Here is a 22,097-nt window from a genome sequence, read left to right as displayed (position 1 = left end):
CTTCTCTTTAGGAAGTGACTGTCTACTGTTTTTCCATTTCTTATTAGGAGTAGTTAGAATGTTTTTGATAAAAGATAGCTGAGACTTGTTTGAAATCTTTCAGGAATGTCATACCTAGATTCAGGGCCGGTTCTGGACCGTATTCATTTTGAATCTGGCTCAGAACATCTGGTATTACCGCCATAGATGGTACACCATGTGTTTTTGTGTAGATTGAAGTAAAGACTGTACTCCAAGTTTACAGTCCTGTACGTGTGGTACAATCCCCATTGGTAAACAGATTGTTAGAATCCTGTATTTCTCATGAGGTGTACTATCGGGAAATACTGCCTCTATTTGAGTAATCTTCTGGGCTAACCAGAATGGAATTTGTTCCATTTTTGCGGGCAACTTCCTGATTACTGACTGTATAGTCTGTGGTGTGATTTTGTTTGTGTTCCCCTGATGAGGGGTGTGCTGTGGAATTCTTATAGCAGGTTGGACTGTTAAGAGCCACATGACGCATTGTACCAATTGTCTATGTATTTAATTTATTGTTTTAGCTGAGCTAACAGTTCTACATCTGACATTCTTTCAATGTTAGGATGTGGTGTATAGCTGGCTAGTACCGGCCATGTAGCTCCTGGTCTACCTAGTAGATCGAGCCTGGTAATGTGATTTTGATGTTGTAGGGCGCCTTTAACACCATCGCTGTTCCTCCGGTGCTGAGTTATTGGAAATCCCATTGTTCATGACGAGCTCAGCTCATCATCAGCAGAGCTCCACTGTGCCTCATGACGAGCTGAGCTCGTCATGAGCATCGAAGGGGTTAAACCAGAGCTGATGCTCTTGGTAAGTTAGTGGAATTTCAACGTCCTCGAAAGGAACGTATTCCGCTGGATGTTCCTCCATCTTGTAGAAGTGGAACACATGTGTTGTTGGATTTGCCTGTGGAAAGACAATCCATGAATAGAATACCTCTGTCTGACAATATTCATGTGCCTCTATGACAAATATAACTGTACCACCTCTCAGTGGTAGGCCATTTTCTATAAGCTTTATAGCTATGGCTTTTCTCACGTTTTCCGAGATGAATATAGCATCCGCGTAATTTTGTTGGAGACCAGTAACGTCTAAAACAGGTTGGGCTGCAGTTCTTGCAGGTCCACCGCTCTCTTCGTCGCTATCTTGCATTTTGTTGCAAGTTTTGCAGAGAAAGTTTCAAGGAAATAAAGATAAGGTGCACAATATTTTGGAACACTGTATCCTTCAACGTTGAACAAAATCAAAAACTAATACATAGGATTTTTCGTCCTACTCAGTTTAAGGCGGATATTTTATCCTTTAACCCACTCCAGACGTCTATTGGAGTTTTTACGGGATAAAAGGGGTCTCTGTGAAAAGCACGACTGAGTTACTCTAGTATCTAGCGTTAAATTAGTGCCTTACCAAACGTTGGGTGCCATGTAGTTTAGTTCCTATATTCCCAATAGGCTCTGCGCATTGGAATAGTACATCCTATAGATTAGACGTAGGACTGATGTCAACTAGGTCTCTATCGAATATTTTAGACTTAATTGTGTGTGCCAGCTAGCTCAGAGGTCACTAGAAACTTTCTCGAATTCACAAAAAGGGATTAGTCTCTGACAACCGCATAAACATGACAACTTTTTTTCCCCAAGATAAAACGTATCTTCAGATTCGTGGAAACACTAGATAGATATTTCACTCAGTCAATCGTGCATGCTTCGTTTCACCAGAGGTGCAGAGAAATAGATAGACGGGCGTTTTCAATAAAAGGATTTATTGAACAGTCTTCTTTCTCAAGCATAAGAAATGAACTGCTACAATCGTAACACTGGTTGTAAAATATAATGCATACAGTATAAATAGTAGAATAAAATAATACTGTAAGAGCATTGTATGGTTCCTAAACCATAAATAAATACATACATAAATAACAGAGGCTAAAAAGTACTTAACTGGTGCTTCTAAAATACGCCTACCCGGTGTACCTAACCTAAGCATAGTACGAGGGAGGAAGTAAGTGAGGTGTAGCATGAAGGTAATATTCTTTTGCCAAGAATCTGCCAAAGATTTTTCTAAGGGTCTAATCAGCTCTGCACCTTAGTTTAGAATGGAGAATGCTGGTCTCGGCACTCGATTTCCCAACAACCCACAAGGGTAGCTTGGAAACACTGGAGCTGGATTTCTCATCAGGAGAAAAGACAGAGTCTCAGTGCGTCTGCTGGAGGGTCGGCTTCCTTCGGCACTTGCTGTAGCAGTGCGCGTCGGGTAAGTAGTTAGTCAAACGACTCCAAACCACTGTGTGTTTGCTTGGGCGAGTGTGGGCATATTTATACCTTGAAGGTGCAGAGTTTGACGTACAGTTGGACATAATAACGTCATCAAAGAGTCTCAGTTCTTTGAAAACTCCATGAGTTATTTGGTAAATCAATACTCAAGCAAGGGAAACTCCCTACTGCTGAAGGCAGGTTTTTCCAAGAAATCGTTGTGGATTTTCGGAACTAGTGGAAGTAGCCCTGCCGTATTTGGACTGCATGAGCTATGCATAATATGGTTATGATTTCTATGCCTATGTAAGGATATGGTGATTTATACCTATATAAGGGCATGAATCGGGAAACTTACAATAGGGTCCTAAAATTATACATAACAGTAATCCTGCACTGAAATCTTCAGTTTATTATTGAATAGCACAATCTCAAAGAAGTCCCCATTTAATTTAAGACTTCGGCGTTACCTACAGTTCACACTGGATCTCAAATCAAGAAGACTTTTCATAATGATGCACCTGGCTTACCTTCGAAATTAAGTCAAACTAACGGGTCTGCGGGGTTCATCTGACATTTCTTACATTCAAGGCCACTGAATATTAATATCCGTTCACCCACCGAAAAATGTAATCTCTACCACAAGTGTAGACTTTAAAGATCTTTTCAAAGAAGTCTGTACAAATATGAATTATGCGTTTATTCTAGTCTTACTTTCCTGTAAATGCATGTTTATATGAACTGAATAGCCGAATAAACTAAGCTACAAAAAAAAGTAAAAGGACATCCTGCACCGTATTACCATTCAAATAAAGCATCTCATTTTAAAATGTGAGCATGTTACTGCTTGTAAATTTACATTTCGTTAGCTTATCAATAGCTTAACCGATTTATTTCCTGAAACACTTATCATGATTTTGGATTGTTACTTCGATAAAGCACCCCACCGCAAACCACCTTCTCCAAATTTGTATTCCGCGCCTGCACTTAGGCCTAATGAGCTCCTACTGCATTTGATCTTTGACTCACGGCGCTCCACGGTTTTCATTTGCAGTGGTTCGTATTCCTCACGCAGCTCACACAAGTCCCTAGCCTACTCATTATATGAGCGTCCTAGGCGGGGGGCACATGAATGTTACAGAAGGGAAGCTTTCTAGCTCGAACGTGGTCCTCGGAATGGTACCCCCTGGATCGCTTATTTCTTCACTTACATACGTCATCATCCCACAGTGCAAATTGTGCAATCCCAAGACTCTATTGTGACTGGGCCCGTTCGGATGCAACATAGAATGTTCTCGTATTTCTGACAGACGAACATCTCTGGTGACTCTTCCACTCATTATTTGGCGCATTCAGATTATCCCAGTGGCCCGCAGAGCAGTCTTTTTGGGGGCTGGCGAGACCATTATTAAAAAATGACGGGGGTAAGAGTAGACATGAGTTTTTAGGCTCTTAACGATAGTCTGAATTGGAGCGTTCCCGAGGGTACATCTCTTACACACTCGGAAAAGCCAGTCTCGACAACTGTGTGCGGAAAAGAGGACTTTTTGCCCCTGTGTGTTTTTTTTTGTACAGAGGTTCTGACAAATTTGAAATTATACAAACTACCTCTAACCTTTAACTCTGGAGTAGCTACTACTCGCCCCAAACGCATCCTCGCCTCGTCTTGGGTGCCAAGCATAATATAATTGCAATTACTGTTACGGTGCTTGGAAATCTCACATTTTTTCTATAAATGGCGAAGATTATCATAATGAGCACTCTGTTTTTTACGGAATCACGCAAAATATTACAGCTTATTCTTTTTGCCATAAGTGGAAACTAAAAGAAGTCTAACCTCCAGGGCAAACGTGCCAACACATCTGTGCCCGATAAAGCATGCCAGTCTACTTTATTGTGATTGCAGGAGATTTGGTTAAGTTTGTTTGTGCTCTGCTATTGCTAACACAATACTTCCATTTTAACTACTAAGCGGGCAGTGGATGAGCAAGTTAGTAATGGTTCTTGTAAAGGCCCCCAGAAGGATGGAAACAGTAGTAGGTTTGTTTAACTCATTTCCGACAAACTAGGTATCAGAAACTTTATAGAGGTTCTTAAAAAATGACACTTGCCTTTCAGTAACCATATTGCAAATCTGAATCATAAGTTTTTCAAACTAGTTATTTATTATAAAATATATTTGGTGTTGGCACAGGATTTTAAAAAAAGGAATGTAGGGGTTGGGGAAGAAAGAGGAAGTGGAAATATTGGATGCTGAGTACTAAATAGGCATTTAAATGTTTTAGTTCTTTTAAATACAACACATGCAATTTCTCTGATGGAAGCCTGCCATTTTGTAGTCCTACCAAGGGTATGCAGAGGATGCCTCACAGAAACCTGATTTAACTTTTCAACTCTAGACTGTTGAATTTGTGGGAACTTACCATTACCTCACATATGTCCAATTAATTCAAAATCAGTTTTGGAACAACACACTATATTTCGACATAAAATGTGATTTCCCTAACAGAGCAGCTAAGAATTAAGTAGGAGAAAACCAGGCTCACTCCATCACCAGTTATGCATATGTCCATCTCTTTGTTTATTCATCTGGTACACCATTCATGTTATTTCTAACTATATGCTATATGTGTGTCTTCATGTATGCAGGGTGTGTGTGCGCGCATGTATGTGTGTTGGTGTGTTTATCTGAGTAGCTGCATATCAGAGGAGTGATGAAAGAATAAATAAAGGCTTAAGACTCTTGAGTTTCTAGAACACTTTATTCCAGAAAATCCAAACAGAGACGGGGTATGGGTTTAATTTAAGTAACCATATGTGTAACTTAATACGAATATTGATGCTATATATTAACTACATGGTATTTATTAGTTGTGTTACATGCCATGATATGCAATGACATCATTTAATGCGTCATTTGCACCTGTGATTTAAAAGGTTTATGTTTCACATTTACCTCAATTTACCCTAACCCCTAAAATCACCCCTACTTCCCTATGCCTATACCCAGCCTTAAATCCAAAATCACCCTTACTTCCCTTTACCTCTACCCTCCCCTGAAGCCTAAAATCACTCACACCTCTCTTTATCTCTGCCCACCCCTGAGCTCTCAATTCACCCTCATATCTGAAAGTCTTAAAAGTAGGATTTATCTCAGTGTAGTAGTAGTAAAGTTAGGAATCCTAACTTTAGGACTCATAAACTGAGAAAAATCCTAATTTTAAGACTTTCGGTATTCACAGAAGGCATTTAGGAGTCCTAAAGTTAGGACTCCTAACTTCTGTGAATACTGAAATGAGTAAGTGCCTTCTGTGAATACCAAAATGAGTAAGTGCCTTCTGTGAATACCAAAATGGTAGTAAGTTTAGGATTTTGTCTTAAGTTATTTATGTGAATCGGGACCTACGTCAGTGTGCCAACCCAAATCAGAAAATTAATTGAACTGCAACCATACAGTGAGCAATGTTTGTGTAAGATGTGTTTCAGATAACATACGGTCCCATGAAGCATGACAGGGACAATCAGTGGAACCCCAAACCTCTTTTATAAGTGAAAAACACACTCAAGGATCACAAGAAAATAAAATGTATGTTCTAAAATATTTACTTAAAACTAAAACCATAGTCTAGTGTACACGATATTAGTTGTTACAACAAAGAAGATAAACATTAACCCCTTTGTAGTAAAGAGCCACTACATATAAGGGTTTCAAAGTACGACTTTATTCAGCCAAGTACAACAGGTGCTCCCAGCTGGGCGGCAGTCATGACTCATGAACATTCTAACACACACTCCGGGAAGCAGAGTGGGCTGTGCCAAGAGGGGAGAGGAAAGAGGGGTGGATGGGGGAAGAGAGGGAGAGGTCACAACACACCTTCCCCCCTAAGGAAAACAGAAGAGAGGGAAAGGAGAGGCTCCGGACAGGAGAGGAAGAATACCAACGAAGGAAAGCATAGAGGGGGGGGTGTGGGTGAAGGGAGGAGTGGATGAAGAGTGGGGAGGAGGCAGGTGGGAGAGAAGAGGAGGGAGGAGGAAAAAGAAAACCGGGGTATATTACAGCAATCCCATAAACAACAAACTGTGAAACCAACACGAAAACTTTGGTGAGGAACTGCCAGGAAAAGTCTAGAACATTAGGTTCCTTTGGTCCACTTGGACCCGGGACGTGTCCTGACCTTTCTACCTAAGGGCGAACACCTTGATACACCAATAGGTGTAGCTGGTAGGGCCGATCCCTGGAAGTCCGCTTCTGCCACCCCGCCACCGCGCCTCTGTCAACAGCGGGATCAGTCTCCAGGCAGGGGTGGAAAGCAGGGAAAAGTGCAACTTACTTTTATTTCCCTTGGTTCCTCTGAGTATGAACAAGCTGTACGGTTTCTTCCAACCTGTAATTAGGTGCTCCTCTACGAGACTTCATGTACCCCTCAGGTAGGTTGTCTAGGCAGTGACGCTGTTTTATTCCTTGGCAATAACTGGGGTCCAGACACACCCCACCTGATCCCTCTGACATGGTGAGACTCACTCTCAACGTCATCCTCGTAGGCTGGTCTGGTCCCTCTCCTACCCTCCTTGCCTTTGCCGTGGGCGGAGTCCAGACCTTTACGAACTCCGTTTCAAAACACTCCAGATCATTGTAATCAGTCTCGGCTGACCTCAGTCTGTCATCCTGCTCTCTTCCTTTACTCCCCTGGAAGGACTCCGTTGTATTTCCTGGGCCCCGGCATTCCCGCTTGCTAAGATAATTATCAAGTGGACCCTTCTTCCCTGACATGCCTCTTAGTGAGATACCTTTTATCATTTTCTGCATTTCCCCACTCTCACTTTCCATCTCTCCGCTGTGATGCCATAGAGAGTGTTTGGCTTCATCCTCATCCTTTTCCTCCAGCAAACTTAAATCCATTACTCTTTCTTGTCCTCCATAGTCCACTATTTCTTCCCTCGTTTCAGTACTGAACTCAACCAATGTGGTATTTCGCTTCCTCTCACTGCAACTAAAGTGGTTAATCCTACATTTCATTTTCCTTTGCTCCATGGTTGCATTTTCTATGCACTCTCCTTTACTCTCGAATTCACCGTTTTTCGCAACCACACTTCCTCCACCTTTCCTCTCACATTTCTTTCGTATTTCTCTTTCGTCCACCCAGCTTTGGTACGTCTTTATTTTTATTTTTAGCTTGTCCTTTGCTACTTCTTTTCTACATCCTTTATTGCTTGCCGTGTGAGCGATCCATGTTTCATCCTCGGTTGTAACCATGTTGATCATTCTCCATATAACTGTTTTCTCTCGCCCCAGTCTGTGGAGATCAATATCTATTTCTAGTTCATATTTGTCTTCATTTTCCTTCATCCTTTTGTTCCTGGACTCAGACGATGTGGTTCTTAGCCACGTCCCTTTGTGATTGAATTGGTTATCCTTGCATTCTATTCTTTGCCGTTCATTAGTTATAGTAATAATGCATTCTCCTTTTCTTTCGGATTCTTCTTTTTCCCCACCTATTCCTTCTCTGCCATTACTCTCATGTTTCTCTACTTCTTTTCCATACTCTTTATTACCTGTTGCTTCTTCCATAACACACGTACCTTTTGATGTCGGCGCATGAGTCTTCAGTGCTTCACTATTAGATCCCTGCACGCTTTGGATAAGCGCCCGTTCACCCTCGTGTTCTTTTCTTCTTCCATCACCATTTATTTTCAAACTCTTTAGAACACCCTTGTGCATTATATCCATTATTTCGTTACCTACTACGTTGAAGTTCTCCCCGGTGTATGTTTTTTGGGATAAGTTGGCAAGTTTAAATTCATCCCCACTTTTTTTTGCTAGTTCTATATTCCATTCCCTCTTGTTTACCAACTTATAATGCCTTCCTGAAACTAAGACATTATCTGTCTTTACTCCTCCTAGGAAGATGGCACACTCCGGGTTTATTTAGAGTGAGAAAAGGAAAACATTTCCAAAGGAACAATAGTGACAAGTTGGAGAGTGAGAGTATGGAAATGTAGAAAGTACGAGATGATTTCCCATTAAAGGTTCTGTTGGGGGAAAATGGTTCCACCCTATGAGATTAGGAGTAAGCACGAGTTTCCTGACCCAGAAAATACCACTAAGTTCCTCCAGGGTGGTCACGTGAGGGAACAGGAGGACAGTCTAAGAGCAGACAAGGCTCATGTTGAGGTTCTGGAGTCGTTTGAAAAGAAACCCGATACTGGTCAGGATCCTGGTAATGGCAAAGGGAAGGAGGACAGTATATGGCCAAGACCAGCCACCTAGGACGACATCATAAGAGAGACACAGGGGGTCTGAGGGAGTTGCCAGCATGCCCCCTGGCCTAAGTGACTGCCAAAGAAAAAAAAAAAAAAAAAAGAGTGGCACCGCCAGGATAATCCCTCCTTAACGGGATGGATAGACGTTTTGGAGAACTGCGGCACTCCAGAGGGTAAAAGAATGTTGGGCTTGTTCAGTCCAAGGGAACCAAAGGTGATAGAGTGATGGGGCACATACCTGTGTCAACCTTTGTCCTGGGGTTCATATAAGGGACTTTGGGGAGAGCTATGATGTGGTGTAAGTAGAGGTTGTTCTGGTATAGGACGTACCAGTCGCACCAATGGGAGACATTATTGCTTTTCCCCTGTGAACCAGTCGGGTCTGCTTGGGGGACTAGCAGATCATATTTCCCACTTTTCTTTAGTTCTTTCACCCTGTGCCCAAAGGGTTAACCCTAGGTCCTGGTCCATCGTTTAAAGTTGCCCAGTATACAGTTCTATCCTGTTCTGTTTTGGTATCTGTTCCAGGACCTAGGGTTAACCCTTTGGGCACAGGGTGAAAGAACTAAAGAAAAGTGGGAAATGTGATCTGCTAGTCCCCCAAGCAGACCCGACTGGTTCACAGGGGAAAAGCAATAATGTCTCCCATTGGTGCGACTGGTACGTCCTATACCAGAACAACCTCTACTTACACCACATCATAGCTCTCCCCAAAGTCCCTTATATGAACCCCAGGACAAAGGTTGACACAGGTATGTGCCCCATCACTCTATCACCTTTGGTTCCCTTGGACTGAACAAGCCCAACATTCCTTTACCCTCTGGAGTGCCGCAGTTCTCCAAAACGTCTATCCATCCCGTTAAGGAGGGATTATCCTGGCGGTGCCACTCTTTTTTTTTTTTTTTTTCTTTGGCAGTCACTTGGGCCAGGGGGCATGCTGGCAACTCCCTCAGACCCCCTGTGTCTCTCTTATGATGTCGTCCTAGGTGGCTGGTCTTGGCCATATACTGTCCTCCTTCCCTTTGCCATTACCAGGATCCTGACCAGTATCGGGTTTCTTTTCAAACGACTCCAGAACCTCAACATGAGCCTTGTCTGCTCTTAGACTGTCCTCCTGTTCCCTCACGTGACCACCCTGGAGGAACTTAGTGGTATTTTCTGGGTCAGGAAACTCGTGCTTACTCCTAATCTCATAGGGTGGAACCATTTTCCCCCAACAGAACCTTTAATGGGAAATCATCTCGTACTTTCTACATTTCCATACTCTCACTCTCCAACTTGTCACTATTGTTCCTTTGGAAATGTTTTCCTTTTCTCACTCTAGATTCGAGCCAATTAGAGTCCACTTCTATTCAGGGTCCTGAAACTCGTACTTTCCCCTAATCTCATAGGGTGGACCATTTTTCCTCTTCAGAACCTTTAATGGGAAGTCTTTTCTTTCTTTCTGCATTTCCGTACTCTCTCTTGGATTCAAGCAAATTAGTGTCCACTTCTCCTTCCTGTTCATAATTGACTTCATACTCCTCCATCGCCTTGGTCCAGGACTCGGACGGTGTGGAACTTTGCCACGCTTCTTTACGATTGAATTGGTTACTCTTACCTTTTAACTTTTGCCGCTCATTAGCTGTCGTACTTATGCATGCTCCATTACTTTCGAATGCTTCTTTTCCTCCAACTCTACCTTTACTGCCTTCTCTCTCCTGTTTCTTGCGTACTTCTCTTTCATCCACCCAACCTTGGACAGTCTCTCGTTTTTTCTTTCGTTTGTCCTTGGCTACTTCCTTTACACTCACTTTGTTTCTTGCTGCTCCTTCCAAAACTACAGAACCCTTAGTTTGTGGCTCACGAGCCTTCTGTGCTTCACTCTTTGTTCCCTGCATGCTTTTGATCTGTGCCTGCTCACTCACGTGTTCTTTTCTTCTACCATAACGTGAAACTCCCCCTTTCTTATTATCCTTTCCCCCTTGCGTGGTGGGTCCACATTCCGTTAAATGTATGGTACACCAAGTATTAATTCCCTTGTGTATTGACTCCATAGCTTTGTACCCTTTTACATTGATGTCCTCCCCTGTATATGTTTTTAGGGATGTTTTTGCCTCTTTGAATTCTTCTCCATATTTTTTAGTTACTTCTCTATTCCCTACACTCTTGCTTACCGAACTATGACGTGATCCTGAGTCAGAGATCATATCTGTCTTTACTCCGCCTTGGAAGATGGTAACCACTGGGTTTATTTTATTCGCATTATCTTCCTCTTTGCTCACCTTTCTTTCCTTGATCTCGTCATTCCTTTGTTCCTTTACCAACGAGACTTGTTTTTTGTAATCATCCAACCCACTCAAATTGTCCTCATAAAAATTTCTGTCTGACTCTTCCGTCACTATTTTTTCCATTGCGTGGTACCTTTTCCCTCCTCCAGTTCCTAAACTGTGGAGCCATATTTCTGTTTTTTCCTCAGGTAAAAGAGATACTTTCTCCTCCTCAAAAACTGTTATGTACCTCTCAACATTTTCCTTCCACTCACCCCCTTCAGCGGTGATTTTTATATCTCTCTCCATAAACTGCACTGGTGACGGAAAATTGTATTTCTGGGCCCACTCCATGTCAAACGCGCAGCTGCGCTCGGGAAATTCACTTGAAGTTGTGATCTCTGCCTTAAAACAGAGGGATGGAGGTACGTGTGCACTTCGTAGGATTCACTTTCGCCCCAAGATGGTTAAATAATATGCGCAGGCTGTTGCCACAGGGATTCTTTCTTTGAAGGTCACGTCTCCTTTTCTACTTACAATTACCCAGCAGGGCTCCCTGAAATCACTGAATATACCTTGCTCACTCCGTCTGTGGGTTTTGTGACTCTTATAAATTCACAGTCAATGATGCACAGAGATACGTATCTCTCTCAATAGTGCTGCCTCCAATCTGTGTTAACTCCGTCACAAGGATTCCTTGCACTCTCTGCCCCTCAGAGGGTTTTCTCACTCTGCTACTGCTTGCTGCTACTGTTCAGTTTAAAATGTGGAAACCCTGTGACTTGTCACACCCTCCGTTCCTCTGAAATCTCCACTAATCGCTTCCAAGCGCTTCCTCAGTTATGCAACTCCACACGCTGCTTCTACATGCTGCTGCTGTTTAGTTTTCTTACCCAGAACCCTGCGATTCCCTCACTCCTGAAATCTCCACACAACGCCTCCAAGCGCTGCCACAATTTCTAAACTTCCTCACGCTGCTTCACCGCGCTGAATGCGGTTTCGTTTACTTTCCAGAACCCTATAGGTTTGCCATGCTCCCTCTGTTTTTTTTTTGAATATCCACACGCTGCTTCCAAACACTCTGCCTCAGTTCTGATATTTCCTCACGCAGCCTCTACGCGCTGTTTCGGTTAATTTTACCACACAGAACCCTGAAGTTTTCCTTTGCAATCTCCACACGCAGCTTCCTTACGCTGCCTCAGTGCCTGTGGCTTCAGGGGTTCTAAGACGTTTCAAACCTCTTAAGACACTGCTTAATTTTCCTGACTTCAGTATGAGATCCCCTTCCACCGATAGCTCCTCTCTCACATTCCAATATGGCTGGATCTCTGACTCCATATCCTTGCATTTCTTGGGCCATCCAGCCAAAATATATCTCCTCACCTTCTTCAATACTTCATCTCGTTCCATCTGTGTTTCCCATGACACCTTTTCCACTGCTGCTAAACGCACCTCCAGGATTGAGCTACCCTTCTCCTCTTCTTCTTCTTCTCCTTCTGTGGGTGCTCTCGACAAAAAGTCTGCAACTCTGTTTTGTTGCCCCGGTATGTAGGATACGGTGAAGTTATAGGCTTGTAGGCCCACTGCCCATTTTGCTATCCTTGGCGTCATGCTTTCCATGTTCTTTTTGGTGAAAAGGGAAACCAACGGTTTGTGGTCAGTCTGTATTTCAAACGGAATTCCCCAAATGAAAAATTTGTAGTGACACACAGCCCAATACACAGCTAGAGCCTCCTTCTCTATGGTCGAGTAATTCTTCTCAGACAATGTGAGGGTTCTTGATGCGAAAGCTATCACATTTATCTTGCTGCCTTCTTTCTGCGCCAGAGTTGCCCCTATGCCTCTGTTGCTTGCATCCGTGGAGATGATGGTTACCCCGTTAGGATCAAACTTCCCTATATATGGAGCTTCGATGATAGCCTTCTTTATGTTTTTCATGGACATTTCTTGTTCTTTACCCCAATCAAACACACTGTCCTTCTTTATCAGGTCTCTTAGCGGCTGCGAAACCATCGCAAAATCCTTGATAAATTTGGCCATATATTCTGCCAGGCCTAGGAAAGACAGTATGTCCTCCTTACTCTTGGGAGCTGGAGCATTCTCCACTGCCTTCACTAAGTCATGTTTTGGCTTGATGCCGTCTTCGGATAGGGTGTGTCCCAGGTAGTCCACCGAGCTTACTCCCAGTTTGCATTTGGAGGGTTTCGTGGTGAAGCCTACCTCTTTCAACTTTTTCAGGACCCTTCTAGCCATTTCATTGTGTTCCTCTTCACCACTTCCATAGATAAGTATATCGTCTTGGAAACAGATGGTGTTCCTACAGTCTTTTAATGCATGTTGCATGACCCTTTGGAAGGCAGCAGCGGCTGATGCCAATCCGAATGGCATTCTCTGAAACTTGAAATTTCCAAATGGGGTCGTGAATGCTGTCAGTAGTTGGGAATCCGGATGGAGTTTGATTTGATAATAGGCCGACGATAGATCCAGCACACTGAAATACTTGGCCCCCTTTATGGTGCTTAGCATCTCCCCTATCCTGGGAAGAGGAAACCTGTCCACAAGGATGTTCGCATTCAGGTCTCTTAGGTCCACACAGAGTCTTATGCTGTTCCCTTTATCTTTGGCCGTGATGACAATTGGTGCTAGCCATGCTGAACTCTCAATTTCTGTGATGACCCCCTCACTGACTAGTCTCTGTAGTTCCTGCTGGAGGGGCTCCCTCATGCGCAATGGTATGGACCTGGTCTTGTGCACTACTGGCACGGCTCCCTCCTTTAACACTATCTTGTGCATGTAATTCTTAAATACACCCAATCTATCACTGAACACTTCTCTAAACTCTTTGATGAGGTCCTCTGATATTCCTTCTGGTTCAATTAACAACACCTGCTCTCTATTGTTTGGATCAAGGGTGATCCCCAACTGCTTCTGATGTTTCCAGCTCAATAGGGTCGAACCTCTCGTGGACACATACACCTTCCCTACTGTGTGCCTATCCTTAAAAGAGATTCTCATGGTCACCATGCCCTCCAGGGGAATTTTCCCTTCATTGTAACCCTTGGGACTGATATCTAGTGGCAACAATTTTACAGGGTGGTTAGCGAATTTGTCATCAAACACTTTCTTGTCTACCAACGTATATGGGGAGCATGAATCTGCGAACATACTAAACTTGACCCCATCAAGTAAAACATCACGTTTCGGGTAAATATCATCATTGTTGTCTTCCTCATCCCCCACTTGAAAAACGTAAGACTTTTCCCTTTCCTCTTCCTGGTGTGTCTCCTCAATAACATGTACTGCCTTTCCCGGGGCCTTACACACCTTAGAAAAATGCCCCCACCGGTTGCACTTTCTGCACTGTACATTCCTTGCCGGACATTTCCAGTTATTGGCTAAATGGTTGGGACTACCACATTTATAACACACAGAAGGACTGGGCTTGCTGCGATTGACCTCTTTACTCTTGTCACCTACTTTGCAAACTGTTTCGCTCTCTGCACTGGATTTACTTTCAGCCCTCTCTCTGTTAGTCCCCTCTGGTGCCTTCATTTCCCTCATGCAACGTGCTGTGTGTTCTAGTCCCTTAGCAATGTTTATTGCCTCCTCCAGATTTGGGTTCTTAGTAAGTAATTCCTCTTGTATCTTTGTGTCATTGGTGCACCTCACTAGTTGGTCTCTTATTAAAGAGTCTGTGAGCTGACCAAACTCGCATGTGGCTGACAACCCTCTTAACACTGCTATATAATTGCTCACTTTCTCCTCCCTCTTCTGGGTTTTGTGACTCTTATAAATTCACAGTCAATGATGCACAGAGATACGTATCTCTCTCAATAGTGCTGCCTCCAATCTGTGTTAACACCGTCACAAGGATTCCTTGCACTCTCTGCCCCTCAGAGGGTTTTCTCACTCTGCTACTTCTTGCTGCTACTGTTCAGTTTAAAATGTGGAAACCCTGTGACTTGTCACACCCTCCGTTCCTCTGAAATCTCCACTAATCGCTTCCAAGCGCTTCCTCAGTTATGCAACTCCACACGCTGCTTCTACATGCTGCTGCTGTTTAGTTTTCTTACCCAGAACCCTGCGATTCCCTCACTCCTGAAATCTCCACACAACGCCTCCAAGTGCTGCCACAATTTCTAAACTTCCTCACGCTGCTTCACCGCGCTGAATGCGGTTTCGTTTACTTTCCAGAACCCTATAGGTTTGCCATGCTCCCTCTGTTTTTTTTTTTTTTTGTTTTTTTTTGAATATCCACACGCTGCTTCCAAACACTCTGCCTCAGTTCTGATATTTCCTCACGCAGCCTCTACGCGCTGTTTCAGTTAATTTTACCACACAGAACCCTGAAGTTTTCCTTTGCAATCTCCACACGCAGCTTCCTTACGCTGCCTCAGTGCCTGTGGCTTCAGGGGTTCTAAGACGTTTCAAACCTCTTAAGACACTGCTTCAGTAAACTTTATTTCTTTATTATTTAATTATTCTTTATTTCTTTCTATTAGCGGGAACCCAGGTTAGCTACACCACTTGTTCCTCTGCTCTTTTCTCGTACAGCTTCACCACACTGCCTCCGTTCCGTTTCACTCGTGGCATCAGGGGTCAAGCTTCCTCCCTGATCCTCTCAGACATTTCAAACAGCTTGAGAGCGCTGCCTCAGTGAATTTTCGATCATGGGAACCCAGGTTCGCCACACTCCCTGTTCCTCTGCTCTTTCCTCACGCAGTTACAACTCACTGCCACCGTTCAGGTTCAAGTGTTGACTGCTCACTATGTTCCGCTCACAGCTCCTAACCGTGTTTCACAGGCTCACTGCAAATTTGAGTCATCCAGATTGAATCTCCTTTGGTTAAACTTCTTCACCACAATATAAGCAACAGCTCAAACTTCTCAGGAACCATTTTTCACACATCCCCGATATTCCCTGGTTACGTGAGCCCCGCTCCTATGCTGTCACTCTCTCTGGTCTCGGTCTCCGAACACTCTGCCTCAGGTCAGTGACGGTAATGCAGCTATTTGCCTGCTCCACGCACTTCACCTCACGCAGCTTCTTAGGCTCACCTCATTAACTGGTATGAATCCATCTGCATCCGACAAGAGTCTTCCTCCTCTGCACCGATGCAATGCACAGGGACGCCAGCGATTACCTAAGTATTTCTTCACCTTCCTTCCTTTGATCCTGTATTCAACCAGGAAGCAACTTGGGCTGCGAAGTCCTATTTCTTCTTTCACGGTTGCCGAGCAGGGACTTCCCGTCGACACCCTGCGGCTCCTCGGAGCAAGACCAGCTGAGTCTTCTCCCTCACAAGTGTCGACTGCTTCTCACGGCCCACACACCTGTCCTCACAAACCACGGAGGGGACACAGCAAGATGCAAAAGGGCGCTCAGTGCCAGGAATGAAATCGATTTCCACGTTGTTCGCCGGTGCTGACACTTCAACGGTTTCACTCTTGCCTCATGCTTCCATTAGGCCACCCATTGGGCTGAAATCAGCTTGGACACGGGAACAACGCAATCTCTTAACTTGCCTTGGATCCACACTGCTCCGGGCTAAGCTCCAATTTAAGCCTGTCGACTTCTGTTCATCTATTTCACTTGGTGAGTCTACTTTTCCTTTTCATTTCTCCGCACAAGCATCACATTATGTCCAGGGGGGATACACCACACTGACCCTGGCTCAGCTCCACGTCCTCGTCGCCAAAATGTAGTAATAAAGACACTACTCGACGTGAGTTCCATAAGATTTATTAGTCGTAGCTTAAACAGGTGCTCCCAGCTTGGCGGCTGTCTCTCACAGCCAACATTCTAACATGCGCTCCCAGATGCAGAGCGGACCAAACCAAGAAGGAGGAAGGGAGGGGGGTGAGAGACGGGAAATTCCACAGGTAAGGTTACAACACACCTTCCCCCCTAAAGGGAACAGGGAAGAAAGGATGCAGAGCTCCCCGAAGGGGGGCGAAGGGGGGGGAAACAACCCGTGAAAGAGAATGGGGAACAAAGAGAGGGATGAGGATGAAGGAGGCGTGGAGACGGAAAGGGATGGAGAAGGGAGAGAAAAAACGGGACTTCCCCCATCCACCCCTCTTTCCTCTCCCCTCTTGGCACAGCCCACTCTGCTTCCCGGAGTGTGTGTTAGAATGTTCATGAGTCATGACTGCCGCCCAGCTGGGAGCACCTGTTGTACTTGGCTGAATAAAGTCGTACTTTGAAACCCTTATATGTAGTGGCTCTTTACTACATTTCTGGCGACGAGGACGAGGAGCTGAGCCAGGGTCAGCTTGGTGTTTCTCCCCCCTGGATAATTTGAGGCTTGGGCGGAGTTGTTAATTGAAGTGAAGGACTCATCAGTTGAATTGGAAGTTCACTGGAAAGCAGACCGGTAAACCAGGCTGTACTCACCGATGTGTTCTCTGCTGGGGACGTAAAATTCTCGATTCCGGAAACCCTCTGGAAGTCGGGTGTGAATTTTCGGTGAAAGAACTGGTGCCGTGTGGAGAAGAAAAACGTTTCTTCCTGACTTGAGGTCTGCAGGAGATGTGGTTTGTGTAACCAGTGACTGGAAAAAGAAAAGAGGATGAAATGAGTTGATAAGCTGCGTCGGGCGTCCCAAGGATTTTGAGAGGTTGAAGAGGAGTAAGACCCGAGTGGATGAACTGTGAACGGAGAGAAAGTTCGTCAGGTGAGCAGCCGAAGTTAATGTGGAAAGCTGAGCGGAGCGGGAGACGAAATTGCTGTAAATCGTTCCCACCGCGTTTTGAAGTGTAAACAGAAGCCTTGGTGAAGGAGTCGACGAAAGAGCTCTGTAGGTGAAAGACGGTTAAATGAGAAACGGAGGCATAGGAAGTGAGGATCTATATGGCGTCCCATTGAAATTGAGGTGGTGAAGAGGAGTAAGTGGAAGAGCATTGTAATTGACGAGATATCGTGAGGAGAGCAGCTTAAACAAAATATAGAAACTGAGCGGGGTTCAGGTTATGGTGAAAGTCTGTGAAAAAAAAAACGGGAAGGAGTGTGACCCAAGTACGCGGCGAAAGCTCGTGAAGCGAGCTGTTGAAGCGCATGAGAAGAGCTGGGCTGAGCGGAGGACGAAATTGGTGTAAGTGGCATAGAAGAATAGTGAGCACGGGAAAACGCGAAAGTTCTTACCTGAGGAAAGACACTGGCCCGATAACATCGCCGCCATTCTTCCTGGCATTGCGTCACTCCCATGCAGCACGAAGCAGGACATGGACAAAGAAAGAGGACAACTGTAAACGCCCCTGAGTGTGTAGCAGACGTAGTCTAAGCTGTGGAAGGTGGCGGAGTATCCGGTGGGTTACCGTACCACTTACAAAGGAGGCAAGCCGTCGTGGGAGAAGGCTCTATTACGAGGTGAGAGGTGACATGCGTAGAGGCATGTAGGTCAAGCTGTGGCAGTTCCTAGCCGAGTGGGCACGTAGGGCCAACTGAGATTCTGGGTGAAGAGAAGGCGGGGGATTTCAAAAGAGGAATGATGAAAGGTTGAAACCTGGTCCCTGCCGTGAGCTGTGCTGAGGAGACGGTGTGCACGGCGCTCCTCCGAGAAGCGTTCCCAGAAAGAATCTGTTCCAAGTAGTGAGCCTGTCGGTTGGATCGCTCACACTTGAAAGAGTTGAGGTATGACTTTGTAAAAAAAAAAATTGAGATGAGAAAAGAAAGGTGTTATGAAGAAAAAATCTGAGTGAGTTAGTCTCTTCCCCCCACCCTTACTGGAAATACAAGATTACGAAGGCATTCTAGTAATTAACTGTATAACGTGGAGAGTAGCCGTGTGTGGAACCTTGGGGGAAGGGATCGACACTGGACTCTAGTTGGACCTCACAGTCGCGTTTGGCCTTTGAAACATTGTGAGGAGTGAGGCACGTAACACAGTGTGTGGTATTCATATGAAGCCGACGGCAGCAGTGCATTGAGAGGTGTGAGGATAGTGCAAGGAACCCCGGTGCCAGATTCAATACTGATTTGAGGCAGCACGTCCTGTGACAGAGAATTTACAAGGGCCAAAAACCTACAGACGGCGCAAGCAATACATATTCTGTGATTTCAAGGGGGGGAAATCTAGAAGGACAACAGTAGGTGAAGTAGGTAACGTGTCTTTCATATTCAAAACCCCAGCGCCCACAGCCTGTGCATTACTTTCAATCAGAACAGGGCGATAGAGAACTCTACAATAGTGCACACCCACCGCTACCTGTCTGCTCGAGGTGGACATTATATCTTCACGTGAATTCCTAGATAGAGTTTTAAAAATAACATGGAGAGAGCCCTAAGGTATAATTCTCCGCCACCAGTGCCGTTTAGGGAGGAGTATAAAAGAAACACGGCAGAAGGGGGTGAGAGGAAAACATATGTTGAGATGCACATATCAGTTGTTAAGGAAGAGGATGTAGCTCTCATACCAGAGGAAAAGGCCGAAACAGCATTTCACAGTCTAGGAACTGAAGAACGGGAAAAGTACCACAAAACGAGAAATACACTCACGAAAGGGTCAGACAGAAATGTACATAAAGACATCTTGGGTGCATGGAATGAATACGGAAAACAAGTCTCGTGGGAAAAGGCTCGAAGGGTTGAAGTGATCAAGGATATAATGGATAGCCAAGAGGAAGTTAATACTAGGAAAATAAACCCGGAGTGTGCCATCTTCCTAGGAGGAGTAAAGACAGATAATGTCTTAGTTTCAGGAAGGCATTATAAGTTGGTAAACAAGAGGGAATGGAATATAGAACTAGCAAAAAAAAGTGGGGATGAATTTAAAGGTGCCAACTTATCCCAAAAAACATACACCGGGGAGAACTTCAACGTAGTAGGTAACGAAATAATGGATATAATGCACAAGGGTGTTCTAAAGAGTTTGAAAATAAAAGGTGATGGAAGAAGAAAAGAACACGAGGGTGAACGGGCGCTTATCCAAAGCGTGCAGGGATCTAATAGTGAAGCACTGAAGACTCATGCGCCAACATCAAAAGGTACGTGTGTTATGGAAGAAGCAACAGGTAATAAAGAGTATGGAAAAGAAGTAGAGAAACATGAGAGTAATGGCAGAGAAGGAATAGGTGGGGAAAAAGAAGAATCCGAAAGAAAAGGAGAATGCATTATTACTATAACTAATGAACGGCAAAGAATAGAATGCAAGGATAACCAATTCAATCACAAAGGGACGTGGCTAAGAACCACATCGTCTGAGTCCAGGAACAAAAGGATGAAGGAAAATGAAGACAAATATGAACTAGAAATAGATATTGATCTCCACAGACTGGGGCGAGAGAAAACAGTTATATGGAGAATGATCAACATGGTTACAACCGAGGGTGAAACATGGATCGCTCACACGGCAAGCAATAAAGGATGTAGAAAAGAAGTAGCAAAGGACAAGCTAAAAATAAAAATAAAGACGTACCAAAGCTGGGTGGACGAAAGAGAAATACGAAAGAAATGTGAGAGGAAAGGTGGAGGAAGTGTGGTTGCGAAAAACGGTGAATTCGAGAGTAAAGGAGAGTGCATAGAAAATGCAACCATGGAGCAAGGGAAAATGAAATGTAGGATTAACCACTTTAGTTGCAGTGAGAGGAAGCGAAATACCACATTGGTTGAGTTCAGTACTGAAACGAGGGAAGAAATAGTGGACTATGGAGGACAAGAAAGAGTAATGGATTTAAGTTTGCTGGAGGAAAAGGATGAGGATGAAGCCAAACACTCTCTATGGCATCACAGCGGAGAGATGGAAAGTGAGAGTGGGGAAATGCAGAAAATGATAAAAGGTATCTCACTAAGAGGCATGTCAGGGAAGAAGGGTCCACTTGATAATTATCTTAGCAAGCGGGAATGCCGGGGCCCAGGAAATACAACGGAGTCCTTCCAGGGGAGTAAAGGAAGAGAGCAGGATGACAGACTGAGGTCAGCCGAGACTGATTACAATGATCTGGAGTGTTTTGAAACGGAGTTCGTAAAGGTCTGGACTCCGCCCACGGCAAAGGCAAGGAGGGTAGGAGAGGGACCAGACCAGCCTACGAGGATGACGTTGAGAGTGAGTCTCACCATGTCAGAGGGATCAGGTGGGGTGTGTCTGGACCCCAGTTATTGCCAAGGAATAAAACAGCGTCACTGCCTAGACAACCTACCTGAGGGGTACATGAAGTCTCGTAGAGGAGCACCTAATTACAGGTTGGAAGAAACCGTACAGCTTGTTCATACTCAGAGGAACCAAGGGAAATAAAAGTAAGTTGCACTTTTCCCTGCTTTCCACCCCTGCCTGGAGACTGATCCCGCTGTTGACAGAGGCGCGGTGGCGGGGTGGCAGAAGCGGACTTCCAGGGATCGGCCCTACCAGCTACACCTATTGGTGTATCAAGGTGTTCGCCCTTAGGTAGAAAGGTCAGGACACGTCCCGGGTCCAAGTGGACCAAAGGAACCTAATGTTCTAGACTTTTCCTGGCAGTTCCTTCCACGCTCATGACGAGCTGGGCTCGTCATGGCGTAGCCTCCTCGCACGCTGATGACGAGCCCAGCTCGTCACGTAACATGCGCTTTTGAATATCTCAGCGCAGGAGCAGAATTCTGCCAGCTTTGATGCGGTTAAGGCTACAAGGAAGTTTATAAGTAATGTGAACACTAAAATACTACTTCAACATTTTTGCTCTGTATTTTATAGCACTAACACCCTCATTTGCTACTCCCGACTGTATACTAGTTCTAGCAGGTTAGTAGTGTGTTAATAATAAAAGTCTATTTAGCGTCTATGTCGCGTTTCAATGATGGTTTGCACACATATACCTTATTCCAGACCAATAAGTTCTATTTTTAGGTCACAATAGGCAGCTGTGTGTGCTTGTGATGAGCGCAGTCATCAGTGCTATGAGCCAGACATCAAGGAAAGGTTGAATGCTTTGCAGCTTCAGTTAAGGTAGGTGCACAATTGAGTCTCTGCCTTCTATCTCTTGGCATGAAGTCCTCTCAGACTTTTTTGTTTTTTTTAGAGTTTTATATAGCGGGAACTAGACCCAAGACATTGGGTATCAGAGCGCTCTACAAGAGCACAAGTTTTTTTACAGAAGAAAACATTCATTTTTTTGTTAGCCAAGGGGAGATTAAGTGATTTGCCAAGAATCACAGGATTTTGAGCGTCGTTGCCGAGACTCAAACCCGGTTCCCCAAATCCGAGGTCGACTGCTCCAGCCGTAAGGCTACATCCTCTCCTTTGTTAACTAGTAGGGAGTGATTGATCCATATATGAGCCATACTTAAACAGAAAATCCGTGCTACTGTAACACCTTTTTCAAGAATCATCAATTAACCCTA

General features: G+C 44.5%; 1 protein-coding gene across 1 annotated transcript; it reads right to left on the bottom strand.

Moving 5' to 3' along the window:
* Nucleotides 1-9,445: 9,445 nt before the first annotated feature.
* On the bottom strand, nucleotides 9,446-16,421 carry LOC147724197 (uncharacterized). The gene is made up of 2 exons (XM_086966970.1): nucleotides 15,208-16,421; nucleotides 9,446-12,032 (listed from the first exon to the last, which is right to left on the bottom strand). Exon 2 carries the CDS (start codon nucleotides 11,135-11,137, stop codon nucleotides 9,920-9,922), a length of 1,218 nt encoding a protein of 405 aa, XP_086823096.1. The 5' UTR covers nucleotides 11,138-12,032; nucleotides 15,208-16,421; the 3' UTR covers nucleotides 9,446-9,919.
* Between the last annotated feature and the right edge of the window lie 5,676 nt (nucleotides 16,422-22,097).

The sequence above is a fragment of the Lissotriton vulgaris genome, chromosome 4_1 (genome assembly GCF_964263255.1).
Source record: "Lissotriton vulgaris chromosome 4_1, aLisVul1.2, whole genome shotgun sequence".
Classification (NCBI taxonomy): domain Eukaryota; kingdom Metazoa; phylum Chordata; class Amphibia; order Caudata; family Salamandridae; genus Lissotriton; species Lissotriton vulgaris.
Note: the sequence above shows the minus strand (reverse complement) of the source record. Positions and strands in the feature narration are given on the sequence as shown.

Excerpts from the sequence above, each read along its gene's own strand:
- LOC147724197 (XM_086966970.1), bottom strand. The coding sequence starts at position 11,137 with ATGGAGTGGGCCCAGAAATACAATTTTCCGTCACCAGTGCAGTTTATG.